The sequence below is a fragment of the Trichomycterus rosablanca genome, chromosome 17 (assembly GCF_030014385.1).
Source record: "Trichomycterus rosablanca isolate fTriRos1 chromosome 17, fTriRos1.hap1, whole genome shotgun sequence".
Classification (NCBI taxonomy): domain Eukaryota; kingdom Metazoa; phylum Chordata; class Actinopteri; order Siluriformes; family Trichomycteridae; genus Trichomycterus; species Trichomycterus rosablanca.
The window spans coordinates 6,287,230-6,314,456 of NC_086004.1; the positions used below are offsets into that span (position 1 = coordinate 6,287,230).

General features: G+C 38.9%; 3 protein-coding genes and 1 long non-coding RNA gene across 7 annotated transcripts in view; 2 read left to right on the forward strand and 2 right to left on the reverse strand.

The window, feature by feature from the left end:
* Positions 1-772: 772 nt before the first annotated feature.
* ubxn6 (UBX domain protein 6) lies at positions 773-7,140 on the reverse strand. 2 transcript variants are annotated; one of them, XM_063012553.1, is made up of 11 exons: positions 6,981-7,140; positions 5,859-6,013; positions 5,703-5,767; positions 4,621-4,740; positions 4,430-4,527; positions 4,270-4,345; positions 3,712-3,796; positions 3,251-3,470; positions 3,028-3,158; positions 2,258-2,406; positions 773-2,142 (listed from the first exon to the last, which is right to left on the reverse strand). In XM_063012553.1, the coding sequence occupies exons 1-11, from the start codon at positions 7,061-7,063 to the stop codon at positions 2,017-2,019; spliced, it is 1,308 nt and encodes a 435-aa protein (XP_062868623.1). In that variant the 5' UTR covers positions 7,064-7,140; the 3' UTR covers positions 773-2,016. The 2 variants fall into 2 exon arrangements, with proteins under 2 accessions (XP_062868623.1, XP_062868624.1); XM_063012554.1 differs by having other exon boundaries at positions 2,052-2,142; positions 3,014-3,158.
* Positions 7,141-9,445: 2,305 nt separating this feature from the next.
* Positions 9,446-22,053, forward strand: hdgfl2 (HDGF like 2). 2 transcript variants are annotated; one of them, XM_063013244.1, is made up of 16 exons: positions 9,446-9,626; positions 14,613-14,689; positions 15,225-15,363; positions 15,858-16,028; positions 16,485-16,607; positions 17,000-17,068; positions 17,151-17,331; positions 17,454-17,541; positions 18,077-18,380; positions 18,461-18,591; positions 18,677-18,744; positions 18,861-18,931; positions 19,622-19,723; positions 19,874-20,027; positions 20,435-20,534; positions 20,830-22,053. In XM_063013244.1, exons 1-16 carry the CDS (start codon positions 9,555-9,557, stop codon positions 20,840-20,842), a joined length of 1,863 nt encoding a protein of 620 aa, XP_062869314.1. In that variant the 5' UTR covers positions 9,446-9,554; the 3' UTR covers positions 20,843-22,053. The 2 variants fall into 2 exon arrangements, with proteins under 2 accessions (XP_062869314.1, XP_062869313.1); XM_063013243.1 differs by having other exon boundaries at positions 9,450-9,626; positions 20,819-22,053.
* LOC134331735 (uncharacterized) lies at positions 17,223-26,941 on the reverse strand. The gene is made up of 3 exons (XR_010015162.1): positions 26,859-26,941; positions 17,427-17,554; positions 17,223-17,310 (listed from the first exon to the last, which is right to left on the reverse strand). It is a non-coding gene; the product is annotated as an uncharacterized LOC134331735 (long non-coding RNA).
* Positions 23,296-27,227, forward strand: part of ap3d1 (adaptor related protein complex 3 subunit delta 1) — a 28,807-nt gene continuing 24,875 nt past the window's right edge. Inside the window, exon 1 of one of the 2 annotated variants that reach the window (XM_063013242.1) lies at positions 23,296-23,572. In XM_063013242.1, the coding sequence (XP_062869312.1) occupies positions 23,477-23,572 (96 nt within the window). In that variant the 5' untranslated portion in view covers positions 23,296-23,476. The remainder of the gene's footprint in view (positions 23,573-27,227) is intronic. The other variant, XM_063013241.1, reaches the window with a different exon arrangement.

The following is a 27,227-nucleotide window of genomic DNA, read 5'->3' on the forward strand; positions in this document are numbered from 1 at the left end:
AATCACCCTGTTTGTTGTTTTTCTGAATTTTCAGAATAACTACATGTTTGCAGTAGTGTCTACAATACTTGTTTAAATAAAGCATTATTTAAAAAAAAAAAAAGAATTCTCTTTTTTATATTTTAGCTGATACAAAGAGGATCATGTGTGATCTCAGATCCTGCTGTATAAGAATAATTGCTTTTCCAAATACGTTTCTGTGGGACTTTTTGGTCCATATTTTATAACGGGTGGGGTGGGCTGTTTTTTTTTTTTTTTTTTTTTTTTAAACCAATCACACACCTGGATGAAGTGAAAAAGTTTCATTTTTATGTTTTTCAAAATTTATTTGCAAAAGTATTCAGATCTTTTATTCTTTGTAGAGGCCAATTTGACAGCAGTTACAGCTGCATGGTTTTCTAAGTCTCTACAAGCTGTGTGGGCAATTTACCTCGTTTTTATGGCACATCATGCATCTGTAAACTCATCATGTCTCCCCACCGATATTCAGTGGGCTTTAGCTGGGTCATTTAAAGATCTGCGCAAAGCCACTTCTCTGTGTTCAGATTTGTTTCAGAGATGCTTTTGTGTTGTGGCAATACGTTCTGAGGAGAATTTTTTGAGAATTTTTGAGAATTTTTTGAGGAAAAACTTATACCTGGTGTTTTCCCATTTTGGCCAAAATCATTTCAATTGGATGCATTCCGTAACCATCTACCAGTTCAACACTCCTCCACCCAGATATCTTTTAGCTATGTGTTTACGTTAGTGTCAATGACCAAGAAAACTTGACTGATTTATCTTATTAATGCAACCTTTATTACATACAGAAAATAAGTTGAAGCAACACAGTAGCACAATTCAGTTAGCATAAGCATTCATATTGAAAACGTTCTAGCAGTTTAAGCTGGACAATTACATGATCTTAAAACATAAACACACTTCAAGACCGTTCCAAACTGCTGCTGGGGAAATAGTGAGAACGATGCATTACTGTTCCACCTATCTAGGCAAACTAATGTACTAGTGTTCAGTATTCTTGTGATAACGGAAGTGGACATTCACTCGTTTTGTTGGAGGTAGGTTGTTAAGGTTTTCCCCCCACAAGTTTGAAATGAAAAACCATTTAAAGTTTTGTTTCATTTTCATCAACCGTTTTATTTTGGTCAGGGTCACAGCAACCTTTGACCCTAGACAGGGCGCCAATCCATCTCAGGACTTCGGCCGCCTAACCCCCCAACCTATGCCTGAAAACATCAACAGCCAATCATGTCTGTGTAGACACCTGGCCAGCTCATACCACCACTGAGATTTGAATACTGGATCTCTGTGGTAGTGGGCTAGCATAAAAGACTGCTGCACCCCCTCGCATGTAGTGGTGTTAAAGCTAATAAATATGAAATAGTAAGTAGAAAGGTGCTCTGGACAACCAAGTTGACATCCATAAAGAAAGGTCGGCCTCAGAATTTGCTACTGTTATTTTAAAAAAAGCTATTAGCCTTCATTTTTCTTTAGCATCAAAAAAGTATTTTATTCTGTTATACACTAAAAATAACTAAATAAAAATATAAATGCGTAGACATTAACAATAGCAGCATAGTGCAATAGACTTTCATTTTCTAGAATATTACCAAACACAATACTGTTTAGCTGGGTATGATGTGATGGGCAGTGGTTACAAGCGGTTAATGTACTGGACTAGTAATCAGAAGCTCCACCACAGCCAAGTTGCCACTGTTGGGTGCCTAAGTAAGGCCGCACTGCTAAATGCCGCAAATGTAATGTGAACGTTTTTGGCCAGTGGTGCCAGCTCTCCTCTCTAAAACTGTCCTATCACTGATTAATCATGAATATCTTCTGTATTTCTCTTCCTGCATCACAGTCAGCAATTCCATTAATGCTCTGCCTGTTAAACGTAATAAGTGTGGTGCTGTGTGGTCTACACTCCAGCAGGAAAGACGACCGCTAGAACAGCAGAGTGAATACCGGAGGCTTGGGCCAGAACAGCAGCGAGGTGGCAGGGTGCAGAGTTAGCATTTAGCTTAGAGATTTAATGTTCTCCAGCAATTCTGGCTTCAGCACAGAGGTGGTCTGTCCTCCGGCTGCAGCTATATCTGCCTGGACTGCTGCATCCCAGGAGAAATTCAGCAGAGCTGCTGGGATCTAAGAAACAAAACGAGATTAAAAACAAAGTGACAGAATCCTGGCAATATAATACAGTAGACAGGTGATGATAATATACATGATGTGAGGCACAGGAGGGTATGAGAGTACATACAAGGTTACAGTCATTCAGTGCAACATCTTCGTCTTCCTTCAGTTTCTGGCCACCTGGTGCCAGAAGCTCAAAGGGTTGCCAGCCGTTCTCCAATGAGTCACGCACAAATTGGTACAATCCCGCCACCTTCTCAAATGCAAAGAAAGTCCCTGTTGGCAAAGGAGCAAAAGCCAAATAGTGACCTGGATAAATTCAAATTGCACAAATAACAGTTCTACATCTTAACCTGTAAAGGCAGACATTTTATTTACGAGGTGGTTTAGCAAATAAATAAATAGATAAATGCACCCCCACCTCCTGAATCCTAAATGTACCATGTAGGTTAACCAAGACTTGATTTCATAAGCTACTACATTTTACTACATAGAGGCAAACCACTGTAAATTTGGCAAGTAAAACCATGCGTCTGCAAAAGGAATAACCCAGACATTTTCACCAACTGCTTTATCTTGGTCAGGGTCATGGTGAATCCTGTTTCACTGGGAAACACTGATTGCAAGTCAGTATACTCTGGACAGGGTGCCAATCCTTCACAAGCCTTCATCTATCCTCCAAAACAGAGCCAATCATTTCAGTGAAGATGTCTGTGTACCTGATTTTTGTGACCTCACTTACTGGCTTAAATTGTGTTTACAGGTAGGAAAACCCTCATGTACAGTACAATGCATCAGTAAACAAACCCCTTTAAAATAAATATGGGATAAAGCTAACCACATAGTTCTTAATAATAGTGTTAGTGTGTGTGCATAAACACACAGAAGACAGGATACCCTGCAGTATGTTTTCATCTGGCAGCCGTATTCTCAGAAGGGTATAGTTGTACTTTCTTCTCTCCCTTTGCTCGTCCTTTTCACGCATGGCTTTTGTGCGCAGCATGGCGTTTCTTTCTACTAAATCACTTCTGCAATAGATGCAAGAAAGAAGCAAGACTTAAGTCTATTACTGGTGTCAACCGGTTAGATATTTCAGGAAGCTTTTGTATTTGTTTCATACTTGTGCTGCTGCTCTTTTTTCAGCTCCTCTGCAGTCAGGTTGTAGAAATCTGGTGGTAACTCGAAGCGAGTTGCATGCTGAGAAGGTCTGAAGGCTTGTGCCTGGCGATCCAGCTTGGCTCGAACTGGCTCTCCTTTCTGTAGCTGCTCCTTCCTCTCCTTTATTAGCTCCAGAGCGGTGGCATCCTGCTCCTCCAGCACAAAGAATTCTTCTGTGGACTCTGGAAAACAGGCCAGGCAATAGACTGAGGTCACATATGGCAAGTGCATAGAAAGAATTCAGTGTACCAGAGGTGCTCAGAAGTGTATCCAAAAGCATCAGCTGCCATGTTTAGATCTCAATGGTGTATGTCACCTTATAAAATAAGTGGACTCAGTTGTATGTTCTGTGATAGGATGCATGTTTAATAAAGTAGAAATTCCACAGCTACTGGAGAACCACTGATCATTAACTTTGTTTACCTTGCCCATCCACTGGCAACATAGTGCTCTGAAATCCTAAAGCCTGCAGGAACTCCCGACTCCCTTCAATTGCACTGACCTTCTCCTGGTGGAGGAAAAATATTAAAGGGTTAATAAGATTAGAGACATCGCAAAAATGTGTTCAGTATTTTTGCATGCAAAGGTGTAACAGAAATAACAGAAACCACAGAAAATTAGATCTAACTATTACAGACCACTGTAAAGATGAGTTGTAATAGACCAACTCTACAGTATTTATAGCAAGTGAAAGTCTCTGATTTTCACAAATGTGATAGAAGAAATTTTACAGCAATAAGAAATAAAAGAATTATTTTAAATTTAGGGCCAGTGTGCAAAGATTCCAAGCTTAGAATAGTAAAAGCTTCTGCTAACTGCTGCAAATGTAAATGTAACGTAATCACAATTGTGTAAAAGCAAGCAGGGCAGTGTTATAATTGTTTTGGAGGCAAGGGCTGGCACATCCACTTAATAGCTTCCTGAAATGAACATACCTGTTACCTATTTCTGATATTTTGTCCACTTACATATATTTCTCACCTGAAAGACTTTGTTGCTGACTTTAATCCTCCTGTATTTTTCTTCTGTCGGATTCTTACAGATGTTGTCGATGTACCTGGTACGTTTGAATTGAGAAAAGTGTCATTGCAGCTTTGAAAAATACAAAACACATCACACAATCATACTTTATAATACTTACTTGCTGATGATGTCCACAGCAGCTTTCACTTTTTCTCTGTCCTTGTTGAAAGTGTGGATCATCATTACAGACGCCTCAACCGGATTCTCTGAAAATCTCTACAAAACAAAGAAACCAACACACAAAGTTTCCTATATGACAAGTCTGTCCAGTGCTGGAGATGCTAAAATTGTTTGTGTAAATAAACTAACCAACAGAATCGCTTCCTTGATGTGCGCCTCTCTCTCGTTCTTCAATACGGTTGTGCCAGTCAGTGGGCAGATGAAGTACACTCCAGATACAGAAAAACATGCAGCCTCCTTCGCTGGAAGCTTAGAGCCATGGAAATGGTTAATACATACATACAGTATATACATACATATCATAAATTCAACTAACACAAACACAAAAGAAGATAGATGCTAATCCTCAGTTTAAGGCTTTGTTCACAAAAACATTTATCATCTTTCAAAAACGAATCAGTGCTAGTGATTTTCTGTTGCGATATGCATTAACAAGGCATGCCATAACAACTCAACATATGCTAATTACTCTGTCATCTATTAAAAATGCACCACAGTTAATCCTGGTTGTGTCCTTTGGCAAGAGGACCGTTTTGGACCAATGTGAGTGCCATCATATTTGTGCTGGGTTCACTGGGCTCAATATGCACAAATTTTTAGATACACTTCATATTCATAAATATTAAATGCCTTTACAGAAGATGGCAGGCTGGTACAGCAGTGAATGGAAAGTTATGGGGACATTTTCTTTTACATTATGTGGACAGCCGAGTGCATGTGTCAATTACCTATGGAAGAAGAGGCACTAGGATGCACTATGGCACAAGGTAGTGAGATGATCCGGGCAAAGTTCTGCTGAGAAGCCTTGTGTCCTGGCATTCATGTGGATGTTACTTCGACACATACAACCTGCCTTAACTTTGCTGGAGACCAAGTACACTCCTTCATGGTAACAGTATTCTCTAATGGCAAGTGGCCTCTTTCAGCAAGTTAATGCCCCCCCGCCACACAGCAGAAATTGCTCAAGAATGGTTTAAGGAACATGAAAAATACTGTCAGGTGTTGACTTCTAATCCATAAGGGTCCCACCTTAACTTGCAGAACATAATGGATCTGTTGCTAATGTCTTAGTGCCAGATACAGTAGACACCTTTAAAGGTCTTGTAAAGACCTTCCTTCGACACATCTGAGCTGTTTGGCGACACAATACTAATGGAGGACACAAAGAATGTATATGGAAACACATCCTGTTAAATGCAATTGCTTCTTACCTCGCTGTCTGCACTTTTATGATCCGTTGCTGTAGCTGCAGCTTCGGCTTCAAGCTCCCTCTTCACTAAGACATAAGAGGTAAATCATTAAAACTATTTACCAAAACCTAGAGATTTAGCTTCAGTGATTAGTGATGCAATTAAACAATCCTTTACCCATGTTTCTGATGGCATCCTTTGAGGTGTGTGGAAGGGGTTTGTGTTGCTGTTCGATCCTGGCCAGTGCTGCGGCTCCAGCTTTCTGGGCACCGTCAGTGGGGCCACCACGTGGCTTGACCTGACTAGCTGTTTGCCCTGTTGGAACCTTTTTGCTGAAATATTTCAACATAAAACAATATTTACTTTAGAGACATCAGTTCAAAAGTATTCAGTCTGAGCTCATTTGGTGCAGGTGTCAAGCAGACACATCTGGCCAAGTCAGAGAATGTCTATCATGGGACATAGTCACAATAGGGTTGTGCAAGTGGAAAAAAGGGAAAAAATATTGGGTCATAGCCTGAAGGTGGGAGTATACCCTGGACAGTGTAGTGGTCCAGTGATTTTACTTCTCATCTTTTTGCTTCAATGTATCTTGAGCTGCTGTAATAACTGACTTTCTCTATGGGATTAATAAAGTGACCTACCTACCTACCTACATATATATGTGTGTGTGAAAGAATTTTAAAAATTGATTGACATTTACATTTGTAAAGTTATAGATAAGGGAACAGAGCTACTATATACAGTATACACATTAAATACTGCTAGTGGTGGGAATATGCCGTACCTCAAATATGGCTGTCAGATGCCCTTGTAATTCACACAAGTGTTTTTTAAGGACAGTGGTAGCCTAGTGGGTAGAGCTTTGGGCTATCAACTTACTTAAAAGTTGAGAGTTCGAATCCCAGCTCTGCCATGCAGCTACTGTTGGACCCCTGAGCAAGGACTTAACTCTTTCTACTCCAGGGGCGACATACAATAATATGTGAAGAAAGAATATCGTTGTACTGTACACCTGTATATATAAATCATATATGACAAATAAATGCATTCTATTCTAAATAATCATCTCAAGTTCAATGTGGTTTAATCAAATAAAGTGTACTAAATAAGCAAGCTAACATGCGCTCTTATCTACTGCTATATCACTAATATATCTCAGCTGGAATCTATACAGAAGTGATTGTTTTGTACCGTCAGTAGTGCAGTTTAATCAGGACCTCAGAAATACAGTCAGTAATTACTGAGTAAAAATGAGCTGTCAAAGCAGCTTTTACTGAGAGATTAAAGACATTGTACCTGGTATCTTCAGTCAGTTTCTTTCCTGGTCCTGCTGTTTTAAACTGTATATCCTTCTTAAATCCATCGAAAAGCTTCTTCATGGTTAATGTGCTTATATAAAAGACAGAGTAATGTTTAATGAAACGTAAAAGCGAGCAGTGTGCTGTGTTTACATCCACAGAGTTCAGAGCAGGAAGTGTAGCGTTCAGTACTCATCTGATTGTTTATAGCGAACTCTAGTGTTCCGGAAGTGCAAGTGCACACAAGTAAATTCACTCAGCAGGGGCAGAAACTTCTACTCAGTGGTAACAAACAATACAGTATTTTGTAAGCAAATATTTTGTAAATTAAAAAGTCTTGTTACGTCATATTTCAAGAGTAAAGTGTTACGATAGTATAGTTGTAATATTAGAGGGGAAAAATGTTAATATGTTCTTGTGATAATACAAGAAAAAACTTCACCAAAATTGGTGTTTCTTAGGCCTAATTTTGATGTATTTCAAGAATAAAGATTGAGAATTCAACAAAATAATTCGAAAATAAATGTAAAAAATATAATAATGCCACTCAGGTGGCACAGCGGTAAAACACACACTGTTCACCAGAGCTGGGATCTCGAATACATCGTATCGAATCTTGGCTCTGCCTTGCCGACTGAGGCTGAGCGGCTACATGAACAACGATTGGCCTGTTGTTGATAAGGGGCGGGACTAAGCCGGATGGGGACTCTCTCTCAGACTAGTGTGATTACGACCCCTGCTGGCTGGTTGGTGGTGTCTGCACGGAGATGGGAAATGAGTGCAGTAGAGGGTGTGGCCCTCCGTGCACAGCGCTGTACCGCACTGCACTCATCAAGTGTAGGTGATAAGATGTTCGATTGCTGTGCACGTGTCAGAGGGGGCGTGGAGCAGCCTCGTCCTTCCCAATCAGGAGCGGGGACCAGCATTAGTGAGAGGATGATTGACAGGTAGAAATTGGATGCGCTAAAGTGGAAGAAAAAGGGGTTAAAATTTTTTTATAATATATATATATATATACAATACAAGTCAATATTTCTAAAATAAAAACGTCACATATAAAAGTAAAGTCAGAATATTGTAATAAATACGTGATGAGAATTATAATCTAAAATAAAAATGTTGCTATTTATAATTGCAATAATAAAATGTTAACATTTTGATAATAAAATAAAAATTTATCGTGAATGACAGTAGCAGTATTTCTCAAATAGATTAATTAAGAACCTGAAAAATATTTTATTGGACAAATCTGAGTTTGGAAAATGCCCCAGGAATTTTACCTGCCAGAATACATGGTGCCAACTGTCAAAAAAAAAAAAGGTCTAGGGCTATTTGTAATTTCTTATTCCAAAAGAGGAAACGCTCCGAAGACCTGATCAAATTCATATGAATGAATTAATGAATTTAGGGATATGTACTGGCCAGTTTAGTTCTTCCACACCAAGCTTACAAAACCATTTCTTTGTTCCCATGCTAAACTTTGCACAGCCATTAATTTGGAGATGATGATTAAACCCAGATCACCAGTTATCCTGGAGCGCCAACCGCACTATTTGTGGTGTTTGGATATTAAGTAAAAATTGTCATGAAACGAGTCTCAAACAAACAAGTCTCAAATCTTCTGCCCATGTGTTCTAATAATATATATTAAAATATTTTTGTAAGACGTGTGCATGTTTTGTACAATCTCAGAAATGAAAGTGGTAAAATGCACCTTTGCTTTGCTTAATTTTAACTTATGTATTTAGTTTTAGTTTTTTTTAAAAACAGAAACAGCGTATAACAGACAAATATAAGAAAAACTGTAAATGTAAAAATGTGTTATAAAATATGATTTAAAAATGTAACAGCTGGCATTTCACAATAATATATTTTAAATATGTATTTAGAAAAATGTACTACATTAAATGTATTTAATATGATATTTCATATATTTGCAAAATAGTTTATTTATGAATTATTTATTTTGTCGTTTATTGTTTTATTTATGATTAATAACAATTGTTTCACGCTGTAATGCTATATCTAAATTGTAAAATATATTTTATTTAATATATGTTAAACTTTTAATGTTATTTTTAATGAATACAATGTGTGTATAAATTTTAAATAAATACATTATATTATTATTGTAAATTAATTTATTTTAAAATAAAAATGATATATATATATATATATATATCATATATATAATGATAAATATATGATCATATATTTCATAAATTTTGGTATTTTAGACTTTTAATGCTTTGAGTATAAACTTTTCCCACGTTATAATAATAATAATCTGATCTCTGAATTAATCTAATAAGAAATCTAAACATCCTGAATGTGTGTAGAGCCTTTACACGCTGTACACAATGTCAGATTTGATTGGCTGAGAAAAAGAAAGACAGACAATCTCGCCAATCAACGATAAGAGGGAGGCGGGACATCCTTCAATCCTCTGAGCGGAAACTGGTGGCTGGACGGCTCTGTTCTGTTTCTATGGTGGAAGTGAGTGAGGCTGCTGCAGGAGATACAAACAGCTCCGCACATTCATTATAAACACGGCGCTAAGAGACACCAGGAGATGCCGCACAACTTCCAACCCGGTGATCTGGTCTTCGCTAAAATGAAGGGTTATCCGCACTGGCCGGCCCGGGTGAGTACGCGCGAAAACCCAGCGCACAGTTCAGGATTGAATCGCTTTTACATCTTCAGAGTGCGGCGTTATTTTAATCACACCTGTTTTCAGACACGTCCCGCCTCCTGCACAGCGATTGGCTAACATCACCTTGTTGCCTTGCCCTGTGATTGGGCAGAGTTGTGTCGGTATTCCATACTTCTGTTCTATATTATTTACATTTTCAGCCTTTATCAGACGATTTATTCCAATTCTGACTGAATACAGTTGGAGTAATTAAAGGTTAAGGGCCTTCCTTAGGGGCCTAACAGTGGCAACCTTGCAATAGTAAGACTTGAACCTGCAACCTTCTGATTATTAGTCCAGTACCTTAACCACTAAGCTATCACTAATATAAATGAATAACTGGGTTTTTAATGTCAGTTCTAAAGTCTCACTGACCTGCAGAATTTCGAACTCTGCGTGTATATGGTATGTTAATTGTAAGTTCATCTAATCAAAAAGTGTGATTACAATTAAGATTGTTCAGTCTGTCTGTCTAGACGCCCAGCTTGCTGAGAGTTGAACCTGGTGATGGGCTGTGTAATATACTGCTGTGCCACCTGGGTGCTTTAAAACATCAACACTTTCAGATTTTACGCTGTTAAAGTGCAAATCCGGACAGATCTGGAGAATCTGAGGGGCCTTCCTGGTGGAGACATGGTCTGCATTATGTTTGAATTGAAGAATTATCTATATTATTATATAGAAGAAAATAATCATTATGAAAAGTAACAGGTAACCAATATAATGTCATCATGCAGCTGATTGTCATCATACTAGCTGTAAAATGAGATGTCGTGCTCCTGATGACAATTCCCAATGGAATCATGTACAAATAAGGAACAATGGTAGCCTAGTGGTTAGAGCTTTGGGCTATCAACTAAAAGGTTGAGGGTTTAAATCCTAGCTCTGCCATGCAGCCACTGTTGGGCCCTTGAGCAAAGGCCTTAACCCTCTCGGCTCCAGGGGCGCCGTACGATGGCTGACCCTGTGCTCTGACCTCAGCTTTCAAGCAAGCTGGGATATACTAAAGTGAGAATTTTATTGTACTGTACATCTGTATATGTATATATGACAAGTAAAAAGGTAATGGTCCTAAAATTGATCCTTAGAAGAATGGTAATTTATGGATACATTATATTATTACATTATATATATTATTATTATATTATTCATACCATGAATGGGTGTTAAAGTACAATTTTATTGTCTATTCAAATGGCTTGTACATCATTTACTCCAAATAACATGTACATTGCTTGGTTAATTGGTCATAGATGTTAATAATATTTATCCCTGTGGTGGACCAATTGAAAGCTCAGGCACCCAGGACAAGCACTCTGTGGTATCACATTTTAAATGTATTAGTTTAGGTTTCGATCTGCCAAATGAATTAAGCTCTTGTCATGGCCATCTGAGTTCTCAGACCTAAACCCAATTAAACGTGTTGAATTCATATTTATTTATAAAGAATTTAACATGTTTTACACACTTTACATTCGTGACAGAAACGGTAGTTACTCGTTACACAAGATTCATCACTTCACAAGTTTAATGTCAAACACAGTCATGGACAATTCTGTGTTTACAATTCACCTCACTTGCTCGTCTTTGGACTGTGGGAGGAAACCGGAGCCCCCGGAGGAAACCCACGCAGACACGGTGAGAACATGCAAACTCCACACAGAAAGGAGAAAGTGGGGCGGTCCGTAAGGACCCAGACTGCTTCACCTGGGGATTGAACTCAGGACCTTCTTGCTGTGAGGCAACAGTGCTACCCACCGAGCCACCGTGCCACCCACCGAGCCACCGTGCCACCCACCGAGCCACCGTGCCACCCTGTTGAATTAAAGAAACGAGTTTACAAGAAAGAATCTGGTGTGATGCCTGCTGCCTGATTGTTAGCTCTAGATTAATCTTGTCAAGTCAAGTGCTACCAGGTTTTTTATGAATATTTTTATATTATTTTTCTATTCCAGTCATTTTTGAGGTGACTGTAAACCTGGCTGTCCTGTTAATTGCTGAACTATTTACGATCCATCTCGCGGGAGGCGGAGCATGTCTGAAAACGGGTGGAATGAATAAAAACGCTTCACTGAGTGCTCTGGTAGCATTAGCATTCCTGTGGAGCACACACCCCCAGCTACGGCTATGCACAGAAGGGTATCTGTGCTGGATGTGTATTCGGATAGTTCATTACCAAACCTGTTATGTTTAATATTTTCTTATGTTTACACATTTATTGGCATACATTGCTGCAGATAAAAACTGCTAACAGGCTAACTAGCTTATCTTACTGTGAGGAAACTCAAACAGACCGTCTGCAATGCAAATAAGCATGATGGAGGAACATCAGGCAGCACTGCAAAGACATGTCTGGCACTTGTGTTTACCTTGTCTGTGCATCAGTTGATTTTGGTGAGAAGCCTTAACCAGTAGTATATCCATCCACATAATGTACCTTAGAGAACTAAATTACCCCAAATTGCAAGGTATTATGGTAATGTGTATAGAATTGAATGAAAACAAACAACAAGAATTCTCAGTAAACAGCAAAAGTACATTTAGTGATGCATATAACTGATTTCCATAACATAAGTTGACATTTCGAGTTTAAAATTGACCAATTTTTATCATTGCAAACGCCTCTGGATAAAATGTTGGACATTCTTCCAAGGTGCTTATTTAACACATCATAGCTGAAGCAAATTAAGGGTCATTATTAAGTTCCCAATGGTTTAATCATGTTTTAACCCTACAGAATGGCAGTAGCTTTTAAGATCAGCATTATTATGTAGGGGTTGAATAATTGTAACATGGCAGTATTAACGAAACATCCAACATTCATTTTCTTAGTTTATTTACTGCCTCATTAAGATGATAAAGACTTGACTAAAACAAAATGTAGATCTGCAGAACAGTTTAGAGTTAACAATCCTTATTTTTTAGATTTTAAATTTCTGTTTGCAAATGTACAGTGTATCACAAAAGTGAGTACACCCCTCACATTTCTGCAGATATTTAAGTATATCTTTTCATGGGACAACACTGACAAAATGACACTTTGACACAATGAAAAGTAGTCTGTGTGCAGCTTATATAACAGTGTAAATTTATTCTTCCCTTAAAATAACTCAATATACAGCCATTAATGTCTAAACCACCGGCAACAAAAGTGAGTACACCCCTAAGAGACTACACCCCTAAATGTCCAAATTGAGCACTGCTTGTCATTTTCCCTCCAAAATGTCATGTGATTTGTTAGTGTTACTAGGTCTCAGGTGTGCATAGGGAGCAGGTGTGTTCAATTTAGTAGTACAGCTCTCACACTCTCTCATACTGGTCACTGAAAGTTCCAACATGGCACCTCATGGCAAAGAACTCTCTGAGGATCTTAAAAGACGAATTGTTGCGCTACATGAAGATGGCCAAGGCTACAAGAAGATTACCAACACCCTGAAACTGAGCTGCAGCACAGTGGCCAAGATCATCCAGCATTTTAAAAGAGCAGGGTCCACTCAGAACAGACCTCGCGTTGGTCGTCCAAAGAAGCTGAGTGCACGTGCTCAGCGTCACATCCAACTGCTGTCTTTGAAAGATAGGCGCAGGAGTGCTGTCAGCATTGCTGCAGAGATTGAAAAAGTGGGGGGTCAGCCTGTCAGTGCTCAGACCATACGCCGCACACTACATCAAATTGGTCTGCATGGCTGTCACCCCAGAAGGAAGCCTCTTCTGAAGTCTCTACACAAGAAAGCCCGCAAACAGTTTGCTGAAGACATGTCAACAAAGGACATGGATTACTGGAACCATGTCCTATGGTCTGATGAGACCAAGATAAATTTGTTTGGTTCAGATGGTCTCAAGCATGTGTGGCGGCAATCAGGTGAGGAGTACAAAGATAAGTGTGTCATGCCTACTGTCAAGCATGGTGGTGGGAATGCCATGGTCTGGGGCTGCATGAGTGCAGCAGGTGTTGGGGAGTTACATTTCATTGAGGGACACATGAACTCCAATATGTACTGTGAAATACTGAAGCAGAGCATGATCCCCTCCCTCCGGAAACTGGGTCGCAGGGCAGTGTTCCAGCATGATAATGACCCCAAACACACCTCTAAGACGACCACTGCTTTATTGAAGAGGCTGAGGGTAAAGGTGATGGACTGGCCAAGCATGTCTCTAGACCTAAACCCAATAGAACATCTTTGGGGCATCCTCAAGCGGAAGGTGGAGGAGCGCAAAGTCTCGAATATCCGCCAGCTCCGTGATGTCGTCATGGAGGAGTGGAAAAGCATTCCAGTGGCAACCTGTGAAGCTCTGGTAAACTCCATGCCCAGGAGAGTTAAGGCAGTTCTGGGAAATAATGGTGGCCACACAAAATATTGACACTTCAGGAACTTTCACTAAGGGGTGTACTCACTTTTGTTGCCGGTGGTTTAGACATTAATGGGTGTATATTGAGTTATTTTGAGGGAAGAATAAATTTACACTGTTATATAAGCTGCACACAGACTACTTTTCATTGTGTCAAAGTGTCATTTTGTCAGTGTTGTCCCATGAAAAGATATACTTAAATATCTGCAGAAATGTGAGGGGTGTACTCACTTTTGTGATACACTGTATATAGTTTGTTTGCTACAAACTAAAAAAAATGTATGTATGTAAGGTTTACTTTTTTACTTTTCTTTTTTCTTTTAAGCACCTACCTCTCTTAAATGTCTGTGCATGACCCTGCTAATTAGTATATTAATGCTCAGATAATGTTCAGATAATGCACGGATAACCGTAACCACCGAGCCACCAGGGGTTGCAGATCACAGTATCCCAGGTATAGTTAGGAAGTGAAAGTGGAATCATTATGGACAAACCTGTTACTCTTCACTCATTAACTTTTAAATAGATGTGACTTTTTTCCCGCTTTGTTTTGGTCTTTCATGGTATAAATGTTTGCTCTGTCTTTTCTAGATTGAAGATATTGCTGAAGGAGCTGTGAAACCTCCACCCAATAAAATTCCCATATTTTTCTTTGGGACTCATGAAACGTACGTGTTCTCAGATTGTAACTGATATAAGAGATATATGTAAGAGATCTTACTATAAATATATCACAGTTTTTATAGAGATCAATGTGGTCAATGCTTATTCTTAAAGAATAATTTAATTATAACTGAACTTCTGTCAGTCACATTTATTTATATACATTTAATACATTTGTTTAATATTTAAAACATTGTGGTTATTCTTAAATGAATTGAAATCTTTTTTGGGCTGTACACTGGGGTGTGGAAAATAACATTCATTCATGTTTCTCATTCATACTCACACTCCAATACAAGTCTGGACAATACAAGATTTTTTCCTCCAGCCTAAATAAAACTTATAACTGTTGTCTCGCCATTTGTTTAAATTGGCTAGTAAGCAATATCAGGGTTTTGGATGTATTAGCACATTTATTAGTAATAACGTAGTAGTTAAAGACGTACAGCCAAAGCTTTTCAAAGTTCAATGTGACTGTTTATATTTAATACAGTCAATAGATGGCACTGAACTGTACTTATTTTGCTTTCTTCATGGTAGAGCCTTTCTCTCACCAAAAGACCTCTTTGCTTATGAGAAGCACCAAGATCGTTATGGAAAGCCAAACAAAAGGAAAGGATTTAATGAGGGATTGTGGGAAATTCAGAACAACCCACATGCTTCTTACACTGCCCCTGCTGTAAGTTTTTTTCCTTGTTTTCTACACACTTAAAAAACTTAATTATCTGTATTTAGATACAGTTTTTAGGAATGTGTTTTTAAATGTGTTCCTAATGTGTTCTGTTGAAATGTTTGAAAATGTGCTTCTAATGGTTTGTATTGTACCTGATAATTACAAGCTGTATTTGGCATTAATATGAACAAGTTGTTAGAAATAGTTTTTCCATAAGTAAAGAAGAAAAGTCATGATGTAGACCTAAGATAAGTTAAAACAGGTGGTTCTTAACCTCTTTGGCAGTTGAGTAGTAATAGGTCACTTTTCTGGATTGCAAGAATGGATGAATCTTTTATAATAATAGGCATAAATAACAGAAGTATGGGCTGCACTTTAAAGTGTTCATGTGGTGAATGACCCACTGACAGCATGTTGAGAACCCCTGGTTTAATGAGTTCAGTACTGAGAACTTAGTAAAGCTTCTTACTTAAAAGTGAATCGAACTGCTTAATGTTTAGCCTCCAAGCTCGTCTGAAAGTGAGGAGAATGAAGCTGCAGCAGAAAGTGATGCACAAGTGGAAGAAGATGTCGTGGTTCCAAAAACAGCAGAATCTGGAAGTGAGAATTCGGACTCTGAAAGTGAAGTTCAAGTCAAAGAACCAGTGAAACGAAAAGCTCCAGCGGCAAAGGTAACTCAATGCTAGCAAACACACATTTTAGTGTTTATTGTAGTGAGGAGCACTGGTCAATCATTGTAAAGTTAATAAATGTGAAAATGTTTACAGCATTTAGCAGACGCTTTAATTCAAAGTGACTTATGATTATGACTAATGCTAATACCATTAAAGCAATTGAAGCTTAAGAGCCTTGCTCAGGGGTCCTACAGTGGCAACTTGGCGATAGTGGGAATTATACCGGCAACCTTTTGATCACTAGACCAGTATCTTAACCACTGAGCCCATCAGTTCCATATCATGTTTTAAGAAGTTCAGCAGTGATCTACCGCCCTAGTTTGGGGAAAAGTTTTGTGTTTTAGTGTTTACATGTCGACTCCTTGTAAATATTGTGAATCACTGGCCTATCCATGACAAAAAAACAACAACAGTGAGGCATGTTTTGATCAAGTAATTTTTTTTCTTCTGTAGCGACCTGTAGCAAAGAGAGGACGAGCACCATCCAGTGAGCGAGATGAAGAGGAGAGTGGATCTCCCTCCGAACCTGAGCCCTCACCCAGCTCTGACTCAGACTCCGGCAAAAACAGTGACCAGGTATCTTGATTAATATCACACTGCAAGTAAAAAGGGACCTCTGTACATTTGCCCATAACTTTGGCAAATGTTGAACAATTTTCTTTTTTTTTTTAATTGTTGCATTTAAAATGAAATTTGTAACAAAATGAATATTATATTACTCACCACACTTTAAGTGTGTAGCTACAGTACCTTGTGAAATTATCATTTCCACAAACAATGATATTTTTATGTTAACGATATATGACGACTTCAACTGTGAACAATGTGAATTTAATTCTACATTGACTTTCTGTTTTTGCAATTGCAAGTTACAAACAATGTGAAAATTAATCAACACGTGTTTAAACTGTGCAACTGTCTTATTGTCAAACTTTATATCTTTATGCCATTGCTTTTTTATTCCTTAGGACTTCACTCCACAGAAAGAGTCCAGTGGACAAGGTGGCAAGAAGCCTGCAGGCAGAGGCAGAAAGAAAGTAAGAATACAACATCCATTTAAAACCAGTCAACGTATTAAAATCTTGCACATCATGTATTCAGATGTATTTCTTGTTTTAGAAAGCGTCTTCAGATTCCGATTCCAATTCAGGATCCCAGTCAGACCATAAACAGGAGCAGAGTGATTCTGAGGACATAAAACCACGACCGGCCGTCTCGGGATCCGAGTCTCAGTCCGGATCCAAGTCTGATTCTGAATCGGATCCTCCTCCTAAGAAAGCTCCACAGGCACGCAAAAAAGGTGAGACCTGCTACTGCTATTCAGTTATTTTGTGTAATTTGCTGGATGATTTCAAAACAGTAGTAGGTAGTAAAAAATGATTGGTTGAAATATACCTTTAATTTTCCTTCATCTGTTTACAGAGAAACCTCCACAGAAGCCACGTGGAAGAAAACCTAAACCAGCACCAGAAAAACCAATGCCTGCTTCCTCTTCCTCAGACAGTGACAGGTTTGTAGTTCAGCTGACTCAAGCAAACATGAAATTACAAGAAAGGTTTTGGGGGGATACATTATTAAAGCACCCTAACTGGCTTAATAAAAACTGTACATAATAAGCTAATCAATTGACTTGAATCCAACTGAAAAATAAAAGACTTTTAAATTGTGAGTCCATTAGAATGACCTTGTAACCCTGTGGAGTACTCTACTTTGTTTTTGGGGTAGGTGCTTGGGTGGCACAACAGAAAATTATGCTAGCCCACTGTTGCTGGTGTCCGGGGTTTAAATCCGGTGTGTTGCTGCATTGCAACCACAGATTCCAGGAAAGCCTGACCCACTGCGAACAGGATAAAGCAGTTCTAAAATTTAAATTGGGGTATCGCAGTTACTGAAAACACAGGTGTGGAGTCTTACCTTATCTTACCAAAAGCGCCAGGGCTACATGAAAACAGATCATGGGGGAAAACATGGTGGATGAAAACTGACCAAGTTAAGTGGAGAACATGCAAGTTCAAATAGACTAAATGTTTGTATTTGTTGGGCAGTGACAGTGACCAGGATGGCATCAGCGATTGGAAAAAACGCGACGAGCAGCGGCAGCGGGAGATGGAGGAACGCAGGAAAAAGGAGGAAGAGGAGGAGCTCCGTCGGCTAAGGGAACGAGAGAAAGAGGAGGAGGAAAAAAAGAAGAAGGAAAAAGAACACAAAGGAGAGCGTAGCGACGACAGTAGCAGCAACAGTAGCAGCTCAGATGAAAGAGTAGAGGACCATCCTCTTAAGAAGTCCAAGAAACCACCGCCGCCTCCTATTCCTGCACCTTCAGATTCCGACTCTCCACCACCTACTGAGGCAAAATGAATTTTCTTTCTTCACATTCTGGTTTGAGGTTCATGTTCAGGAAACATAACTGACTTGATTTTTCCTCCTAGGGGAAAAAGTCCGCTAAACGTAAAGAGAGCCAGAAAGGCCGACAAAAGAAAGAAAAAGATGTGAAAGAGAAAAAGGAGAGGGAGAAGAAAGAGAAGAAGGTGCAACGGTTTGAGGAGAAACCAAAAGCCAGGTACTTGTGGTTTTATACTTTGCCTAAAAGGAAATTTTACTACTTTGATTGAGTCACTTTGTTAAAATTTTTTCTGCTTTTCAAGAGCAAAGCCTGAAAAGCCGGTACGAAAAGCTGAGCACCCACCTGAAAAGAAAGTAGTGAAGAAAAAAGGTAGGAACATCGTAATATCAGATTAGTTTTGATCTCCTGTCTCATCACAAGATATTATTATTATAACATTTTCATTACAATAATGTTCTCACGCTAAACGTATGGTGTCTCTTTAGAGCCATCTCCTGACGAGAAACTTCAGAAGCTGCACACAGACATTAAGTATGCACTGAAAGTGGACAACCCAGTGAGTGAACTTTTTTCTGCTATTGCTCAAATACTAGCTGCATTTTTATTGATCTTGATAGACTACAGGGTAGCAAAACCATAAAACAGGCAGTGTTGCTCCAAAAACTGTGAATTGGTTGCTTTAAATTATAAGTGAATGAATGGGTATGTATGTTACGTCCTGTAATTAACTGACGTCTTGTCCAAGGTGCATTCATGTCTCATGCCTAGTGGTTACAGGTCGTACAGGACCTGTTGTAACCCTAACCAGGATTAAGCAGGTACTGAAGAATAAAATTGAAGTATCTGCCTGCTTTTAACATTTAATTCAGTTCTGATCTGCTTTTACAGAAAAGAGGCAAGGGTCTGATGCATAACTGTAGACACTTTATGGTGTGTGTGTGTGTGGTGGGGAAGGGGGAATGTTATTGGGAGATGCATAAAAATAGTGCCAAGTCAGTTATCCATAACAATGATCATGAACCAGAATTATCCGCTGTTGCCACTTCCTAATACAGGAGCAACTGACAGACAAAAGATGACTTTTTAAACAAGAATACAAGTCGACACATTCTCTACCATTAGCCATAATTGTTGCTTCAAATGTTTACAAAGGCACACATTACTAAGACTTAGGACAGTTGTTCATATAAGTCACTGATGGAAACCTGTCTTACTTTTTCTGATTGATTTTGTTTTTCATTTTCAGGACATTGAAAAATGCTTACAGGCTTTGGAGGAGCTGGGCTCTGTGCAGGTCACCAGTCAGATTCTACAAAAGAACTCTGACGTCATCATGACTCTAAAAAAGGTCTAACATACTGTACTTGATCAGTGTCTAATAAAAACATTTTGAACACAGTAAATTTATTTATTTTTAGGCTGATGCAGCATTCAAAATGCAAGTGGATATTTAGTTTGAACCTGTGCTTGCAGCAATATCGTCTCTGCTCTTTGTCAGATCCGCAGATACAAGGCCAGCAGTGCTGTAATGGAAAAGGCTACAGAGGTCTACAACAAATTGAAACTTCAGTTTGTTGGGAAAGCGGATACAAATAAACCAAAACCACAGGAGAATGCTGAGGAGGAAAATAAAACAGAAGCACCCAGTACAGGTAATACATTATTGACTCCTAAATTTTTAGCACACACTCTGGTGCACTATATATTTAGCTTGTGCTACTCTTACAAATTCTGTATCGCCTCATACAACCTAGTTTCACTATGCAGTTACTGTTAGTGCAAATTTAAAGCCAATAAATCTAAAGCTGAAATTCACTTGGTTTTGCATGAAGCATAAAGCTATCCTACCCACATTTCCCTTCTCATAATTACATGCTCAAATTTTCATGTTTTTGGTTTATACAACAAGCCACATTTAAAAGCCACACTTTTGGTTTGGAGGGACCTGTCAGCTGAAAGGAAACTAGTCTGATATCTTACCGCTGATCTCCCACTGCCCCTTTAGCTATTTTTGTTCACCCACTAATTAAATTCTGTTTTTTTTTTTTCTGACCTCCAGAGAACTCTAAACCAATGAATGGAGAGTCAGAAGCTGAGAAAAAGGATGTGGTTTCTGAATCTACAGAGCAAGAGGAGTCCAAGACGCAAAACAGTGTTGGGTAAATAAATAATTTTGTTTCTCTCTTCTAATGTGGTAGGTCAAAGGCTCATTTCTTACTTTAAGAAAAGTAATGCCAACCGACATGTCTTATTAAACTACAGTTTATGCATAATTGCTGGAAAGATCAACGTGCTTAGAGTACTGCTGCTCCACCTGAGCATCTTTGAAATAAGAATATTAAATGTTAATACAAATCTCAGTAATGCCAGATACAGGAATATTAATTGTTTTACGTTTAGGGATTTTATATGCTATTATCCATGAATAAAGCTATTTTTATAGGCCTGGACCAGACAGCCCTGCTGAGGAGCAGTCGCACTCGGCTGAAGAAACAGATCACACTTCAAGAGCAGACACAGAGCCGCCAGTACAGAGCTGAAGACCTGAACTGCAGTCGTCTTTTCTCAGCTGAACTGAGAGCTTTGTCACTAATCTGTTTATTCTGTGAAGACGCTATCTTTACTGAAGACGTCCCTCTTTTACAGACCCCCCCTTTCTTACATTCACCTTGGTTTTGTCTGACAGTTTGCCATGTGTATATAAAACCATTAATTCCACTACTAAAATTATACCCTTTTTGAACATGAATTGAGATTACCGAGGTCAGCAAGAGTCTTAGATGTTCAGTGTTGCTGTGGTTCTGCACAAACAATATTTGGTTGCTGTGGGAAAATCAGCATTATTTAAAATATTTAAAGGAAATACATGTGTGAAAACTGTGTTTGGTACTGATAAGGCCACCTTTTGTTAGCAAGACTCTACCATTTCTTGTTCTTTTGTATAAAAAAGAAAAAAAAGAAAAAGACAGTTAACCAACACCATATGTAAATTAAACCATATAGCAGGAGTTAATGAAGTATTGTCATACAGTAGTGCACCCAAATTTTAACATTCAATAATAACTGGAGGTGATAGTGTCAATGCTAGATACAATAGAACAGTTCAGTTCCTAGTGTTGTTTTTTCATCAGTCATAACTTTTAATTGTCTGTCCCTTCAGTATAATAACTTCAAATGTTTGGACACCTCTGGTAAAGTACCATGTTTTCTTAATTTTCTAAGTAAAAATTAATGAACACATCTAATAAGAACAAACATTTTCATATTTTAATGAATACTTACTCTTTTGTTGCTGAATTTTACATATTGGAAATTGATTTGAATTGATTTATGACAAATGTAATACTTGGTTTATTTTTAATATATTAAAGTAAAGCAAAGAAATGGTGCTGAAATTGTGCAGAAAATGCCATGTTTAAGTTTTCTGTAGAGGATGTTTATGTACATGTTTTTCCTCTGAAAATCAACAAAACATGGACAGATCAGGGGTGTCCAAACTTTTCCATCAGACTGTACATTGTATACAGTCTCAGTACTATACATACTTTATTTTGTTTAAGAAAATCAACCATAAGCTTCTTTTTGCTGTAAACATGTTTTAGCACAATGTAAATTGGTCAAATCATTTTTATGATTAATGGAAAGTAAATAAATGTCAGCATGGTGGCCCTAACTTTAGTTATTTTGGGTTCTCCTGTGTGTTCATAATTTGTTATAATAATAATGATCATCATCTCGGGTAACTGCTTTACCCTGAACAGGGTAATAGTGGGTATGGAGCCTATCCCAAAAATATTGGACAGTCATATCTTTCTATAGATAAGCTATCAACCTGGCCGGGCATCCACAGATACAGTTGGCTCTGTGTAAGGGTGGTTGACTGTGTTTTCTAGTCCTGCAGCAAATTAATCTTTTGCTGACTGGTTTAGCCTCCTGCATGGGTGGAAGGCATGTCTCCGTACACGATACTGCTCTCTGGGCGAAGAATGGGGGTAGTGTGTGATTGGCTCTTCCTGGTCAGGAGAGAGAGAGAAAGCTAGTCCATCACAAAACTTACACTTGAAGATGTTTCCACTATTCATGCTGAGCATTCTGCAGGTACGTAGATAGGTTAGGTAGGTAGGGGACAGTGATCCTAATTATTAGTACCCAGTATTGCAAAAGGCTACTTAAATACCCACAAAAATATGGGTACTAACACTGTCCAGATTCTGTGAGTTAGTTTGTTCACATTAGGGTTCAAAATATTGTGTTCTGAGATTATTTTTGTTAACTATAATTGAAAAGAGATGATTGAATAGAGTTAGTGATTCCACTGAAAGAACTTCCAGTCACAGGATGCCTCCCCCCACACACTATTTTGTGTAACCTTAAGAAACAACTGTGCATGAAGGTCCCAGATCAGCAGATTCTGACATATCTAAATATCAGTTCATTTGGCATCAACAACCATGCCATAATCACTAAGATTCAAATCTGTATGCACTGGATAACCACCATTAAGCAAGGGTATAGGTGTTCCTAATAAAGTGGCCAAGGGTGTGTGTTAATATGAGGGGAAAACAATAATTCAAAAGGTTTAAATAGAAACGCAAAAGCAATAATTAAAATGTAAATAGCAGTGTTAAGCTGTATTATTGTTCAATAACATAGCACACAGACCCACCCTTGTTTACCATTTTCATTCCAAAACTCAAATCCATTCTACTGCGATGGCAATAATATAAGCTGAACAGCAAATCCTTGTTTTTTTTATTTGTAGTCCACCACGCAGCCTTACAGTCAGTGGAAGAAGGCTTTGTTTCATGCACTTGGTAGTGCACCTATATAGGTAGGACTGAGTGATTTGGAATTTAGTGGTGAGGTCGGTCAGCTGATCGGGGCGCCATTTTGTCAACCATTTGCTAGACGGGTTTGCTGCCAGTCACCGAGTTAGCAGCTCCAGCAGGAGGACGGACCCAGCTGGCCTCGCCTTCTCCGGGCTGGCATTAGTAGAGAATAGCGTTAGTGTGCGGTGACGCTGCTCAGGTGGATGAAAGAGCATCTAGCGGGCCTGTCAGTTCGGTAAACAGCTCGCTTGTTGTGTCGGAGAGGAACGGCCATGGCTCTTAAGATCGTTAAAGGGAGCATCGATCGGATGTTCGATAAAAACCTGCAGGATTTAGTACGTGGCATAAGGAATCACAAGGAGGATGAGGTGAGACTAAGAGCAGGCTTTGCCCCAATAACTGACATGTTTCTGTTCTGTTGTAAATTCCCTGTTGTTGGAATAAGCGCTGTATGGAGACTGGTCACCTGGTTATTGGCTAACGGATAATACGGGTACCAGGCTACCGGTGCTAGCTGCTAACTTCCTTCGCTTATTCATATAGCAGGCTTCTGCCATGTATTAAACCCTTTGAATCATTCATTGACTGTTTGATTCCTGAAATCGGAGTCGACTCCGATTCCGCAAGTGTTCGGGAGACTCGATTCCTAGATTCGATTTTGTGCTGTCAGGTTTTTTAGGCTTCATGCCTTGGATAAGAAACTTGAAACTCTTGTTTTTTAAACAACGTGTTACTTTATTACTAGTAATACTTAATCCTGGTTACTTAATCCAGTACCACTATAATAGGCAGAAGTCAATCCACCTGGTTTTTCTAATGGAACATCACATTTGGCCTTTACAGACCAGAGCTTCGGACCAAACCAAGAATTGTCTGACTCGCACAACATGATTTTACGCTTATTAGATTAGCATTTAAAGCTATATACTTTGTTTAATATAAAATACATCACATTTAAGCAGGGGTCAGAAATAACTTGGCTGGACCAAAAGTCAGGGGACTATGAAAGACCCTGTGTCATGTGACTTTAAAGCTCCTGAAGCCATAATGTTGCTTGGTTTATTATGGAGCTGATTATTTTGTAACTGAGGAACTATTATGGAGAAATTGTACTCCCGGCCAGAATCCAGTCCAACAGTGGCTGCTTGGCAGAGATGGGATTCGAACCCACAACCTTTCGACGATGGCCCAGAGCTCTAGTCACTAAGCTGCCACTCTTACAAATCTAGAGGTTCTTTTTCATACACCACAACTGAAACTACTTCATTACTAGATGTTTGCTTAAAGGTGCATTAGTAGTATTTTGTTTGTACAATTGCAAATTAGGCTGAACTACATAGGGGACAGTGGTACCCTAGTGGATCGAGCCCTGGCCTATTAATTTGATGCACAAGCTAAGCAAACCCCTTCTAATGCACAACAATATTCATCCATTCAAGAATATGTTCATATGCACATTTGTCAGTTATTCATGTATTTGCTGTCTTAGCTAATAAAAGCTATCTATACTAGAATATGTAAACAGCTAGCAAGCAAATAGTATTGGACATATTCAAGATTCAAGAGCCGAATCTTTGGTTGTCTTTCAAAAGATCAGTAAATATGTTTTTGACTACAAACACTTACAAATGTCAGTAGTTTCTGTCAAATTCCCTAGTAAATACATAAGGGTCATTTTTGACCCATGTTGTGCATTAGAAGCATGGCTGGATTACTGACCGGGCCAGTGGGGCCAGCGCCCAGGGGCCCTTGAGGTCAGGGGGCCCCGGGGGGGCCCTGGCCCAAAACATTTTGCGATGCCTATCAACATTTATGATACAATATATTTTTATTTCCGAGGGCCCTCCATTTTAAGGATCCTCTGACTATTAGGGACTTTGACCCCAGGGCCTCTTGGGGCCCCTAGCCATGCTTTTGGGGCCCCTAGCTATGCTTTTGGGGCCCCTAGCCATGTTTTGGGGCCCCTAGCCATGCTTTTGGGGGCCCTAGCCATGCTTTTGGGGGCCCTAGCCATGCTTTAGGGGGCCCTAGCCATGCTTTTGGGCCCCTTATGAAAATGGATGAGGCGTTGTGGCACTGCTCTGACTTCGACTTCTGGCTATTAGGGGTCCTAGGAAAGAGGGGAGCATATTTTTAGAGGGCCCTGGTTATGAGAGCCCCTACCAGGGGGCCCTAGTGAAGAGCAGGGCATACCATTAGAGGGCCCTTGATCACGAGGGCCCCTGCTATGGGGCCCTTGACTTCCATAGAAGTCGTTTACCATGGTTCCTTGACTTTGCCCAGGGGCCCAGACTATCCTTAATCCGTCCTTGATTAGAAGCGTAGTGATACAAAAATGATTTTTATTAAAAAAGCAAAAAATATAAAACTGAAATAAGGATTTGTGATGATCAAAAACAAGTTAATTGAAAAATTCATGGAAGCTTGAATGACGAAATTAATTTATTGCAAAGATATAGAAAATAAAAACTCAGTTGGGTCACTTTTGACCCAGGATGTGCATCAAAGCGTTAATCGAAAGGTTGAGAGTTCGAATCCCAGCTTTGCCATGCTGCCACTGTTGTGCCCTTGAGCAAGACCCTTAACCCCTTTCTGCTCTAGGGGCATTACCGGTATCTAAAATACACAATTGTGCTAATGGGTTGAAATCTTTTGCTTGTCACAATATAGACATGGCACCATAAAGCCTTTATTTCAGCCTGACCATTACTTCTTACAAATAGAAACATGGCAAATGAAATTGCTAAATAAGCTTGTGTAGTTTATTCTATGCATACTTAATAAGATAAATTACAACAAGACCAAATACTTGGATACTTTGACGATCAGACATGGAATCCATTATTGTTTCACTTTTAGCAAATTTATTTTCTATTTTAACTTTTGCTTTATTTATTTATTTTTTATTATTTTTCAACCTATTTTGTTCCTGTACACTAATCTCTTAAATCTCTAATATGCTCCAGCTACCAATCTGCTGTGGAATCGACTCAATAGCTTTCAGAGTCGAATCCTTGTTCAGAGGGCTTTTTATTTATGAATCGAAATATAGAATATATAGAGAATATAGGCTAAACTTATATACACCTTGGTTATTTTGCAAGATGTGGACTGTCAGTTGGATTTTTTATTCTGCTAAATGAAATTAGCACATTGCTAACAAGTAACGTAGCATTGCAAGGTTCGGCTAAGCAGCGCTGCCTGTTTCTGAATAAACAGAATAAACACCTCATACAGAAGCCCACCCAGACAGCTGCCTGTATCGGAAAACAAACTGTTTATTTAAATGTTAGCGGTCATAGCGGTTCCACTTAGTTCTAAGTAATGCAAAGTAGCTTGTTAACCGTTTAGATAATCAAGCTAGCTATGCTAACATTTCCTACTAGGCTAACACATCTCACAGCAAGTGTTAGCTAATATCTTATGATATTGTCATGTAGTTTATATAGCGTGTTTTCTAATAAACACTGGTTGATTTGTTGGTGTGTTATGATTGAGTATGTAGCAGTACATTATTAATAAAGATCTGGATATTGTAGCTGTAACCTTACGCTTACATGTAACATCACTAAGTTGGCAGGTAGTGATGATGCCACATAGCACATAGACCTGGATTTATTGCTTAGCATGCCAAAACGCTGTAAAGACCATTACCAGAGCTTTCACTTCACTTGTCTGGGTTTTCTTCAGGCACTCCGGTTTTCTTCCACTCCAGTGGCTGTAGTGACTATTGACTGGTACATTTTGTACCGGCTGATATAAGTCATTGTTACAGGGGTCAGTGGTTCATCTGAAGTAATTTTGGGTACAAACTGTGCTTCATAAAAAGTCAAATTTACCCCCAAGCTGTGAATAGAGTAATCTGTCTAGTTAGACTGTTAGACTGTTTTAAATTCCATTTGTGAGTCAAGCTGTGACCAGTAAATTAAATAAAGGTAGAAAACTCTAATATACCCTTACACAGTATATCAAGGCTTTATTTAGTATCTATTCACAATTTTATAAATAGAGACGTTTTAGATT

Coding starts and splice junctions, on each gene's coding strand:
- ubxn6 (XM_063012553.1), bottom strand. CDS start 7,063: ATGAAGAAGCTTTTCGATGGATTTAAGAAGGATATACAGTTTAAAACA. Junction 4,741..5,702: donor ATAAAAGTGCAGACAGCGAG/GTAAGAAGCAAT, acceptor CATGGCTCTAAG/CTTCCAGCGAAGGAGGCTGC. Junction 2,143..2,257: donor CACTGAATGACTGTAACCTT/GTATGTACTCTC, acceptor TTTGTTTCTTAG/ATCCCAGCAGCTCTGCTGAA.
- hdgfl2 (XM_063013243.1), top strand. CDS start 9,555: ATGCCGCACAACTTCCAACCCGGTGATCTGGTCTTCGCTAAAATGAAG. Junction 18,592..18,676: donor GAGGAGAAACCAAAAGCCAG/GTACTTGTGGTT, acceptor CTGCTTTTCAAG/AGCAAAGCCTGAAAAGCCGG. Junction 20,535..20,818: donor AAGACGCAAAACAGTGTTGG/GTAAATAAATAA, acceptor CTATTTTTATAG/GCCTGGACCAGACAGCCCTG.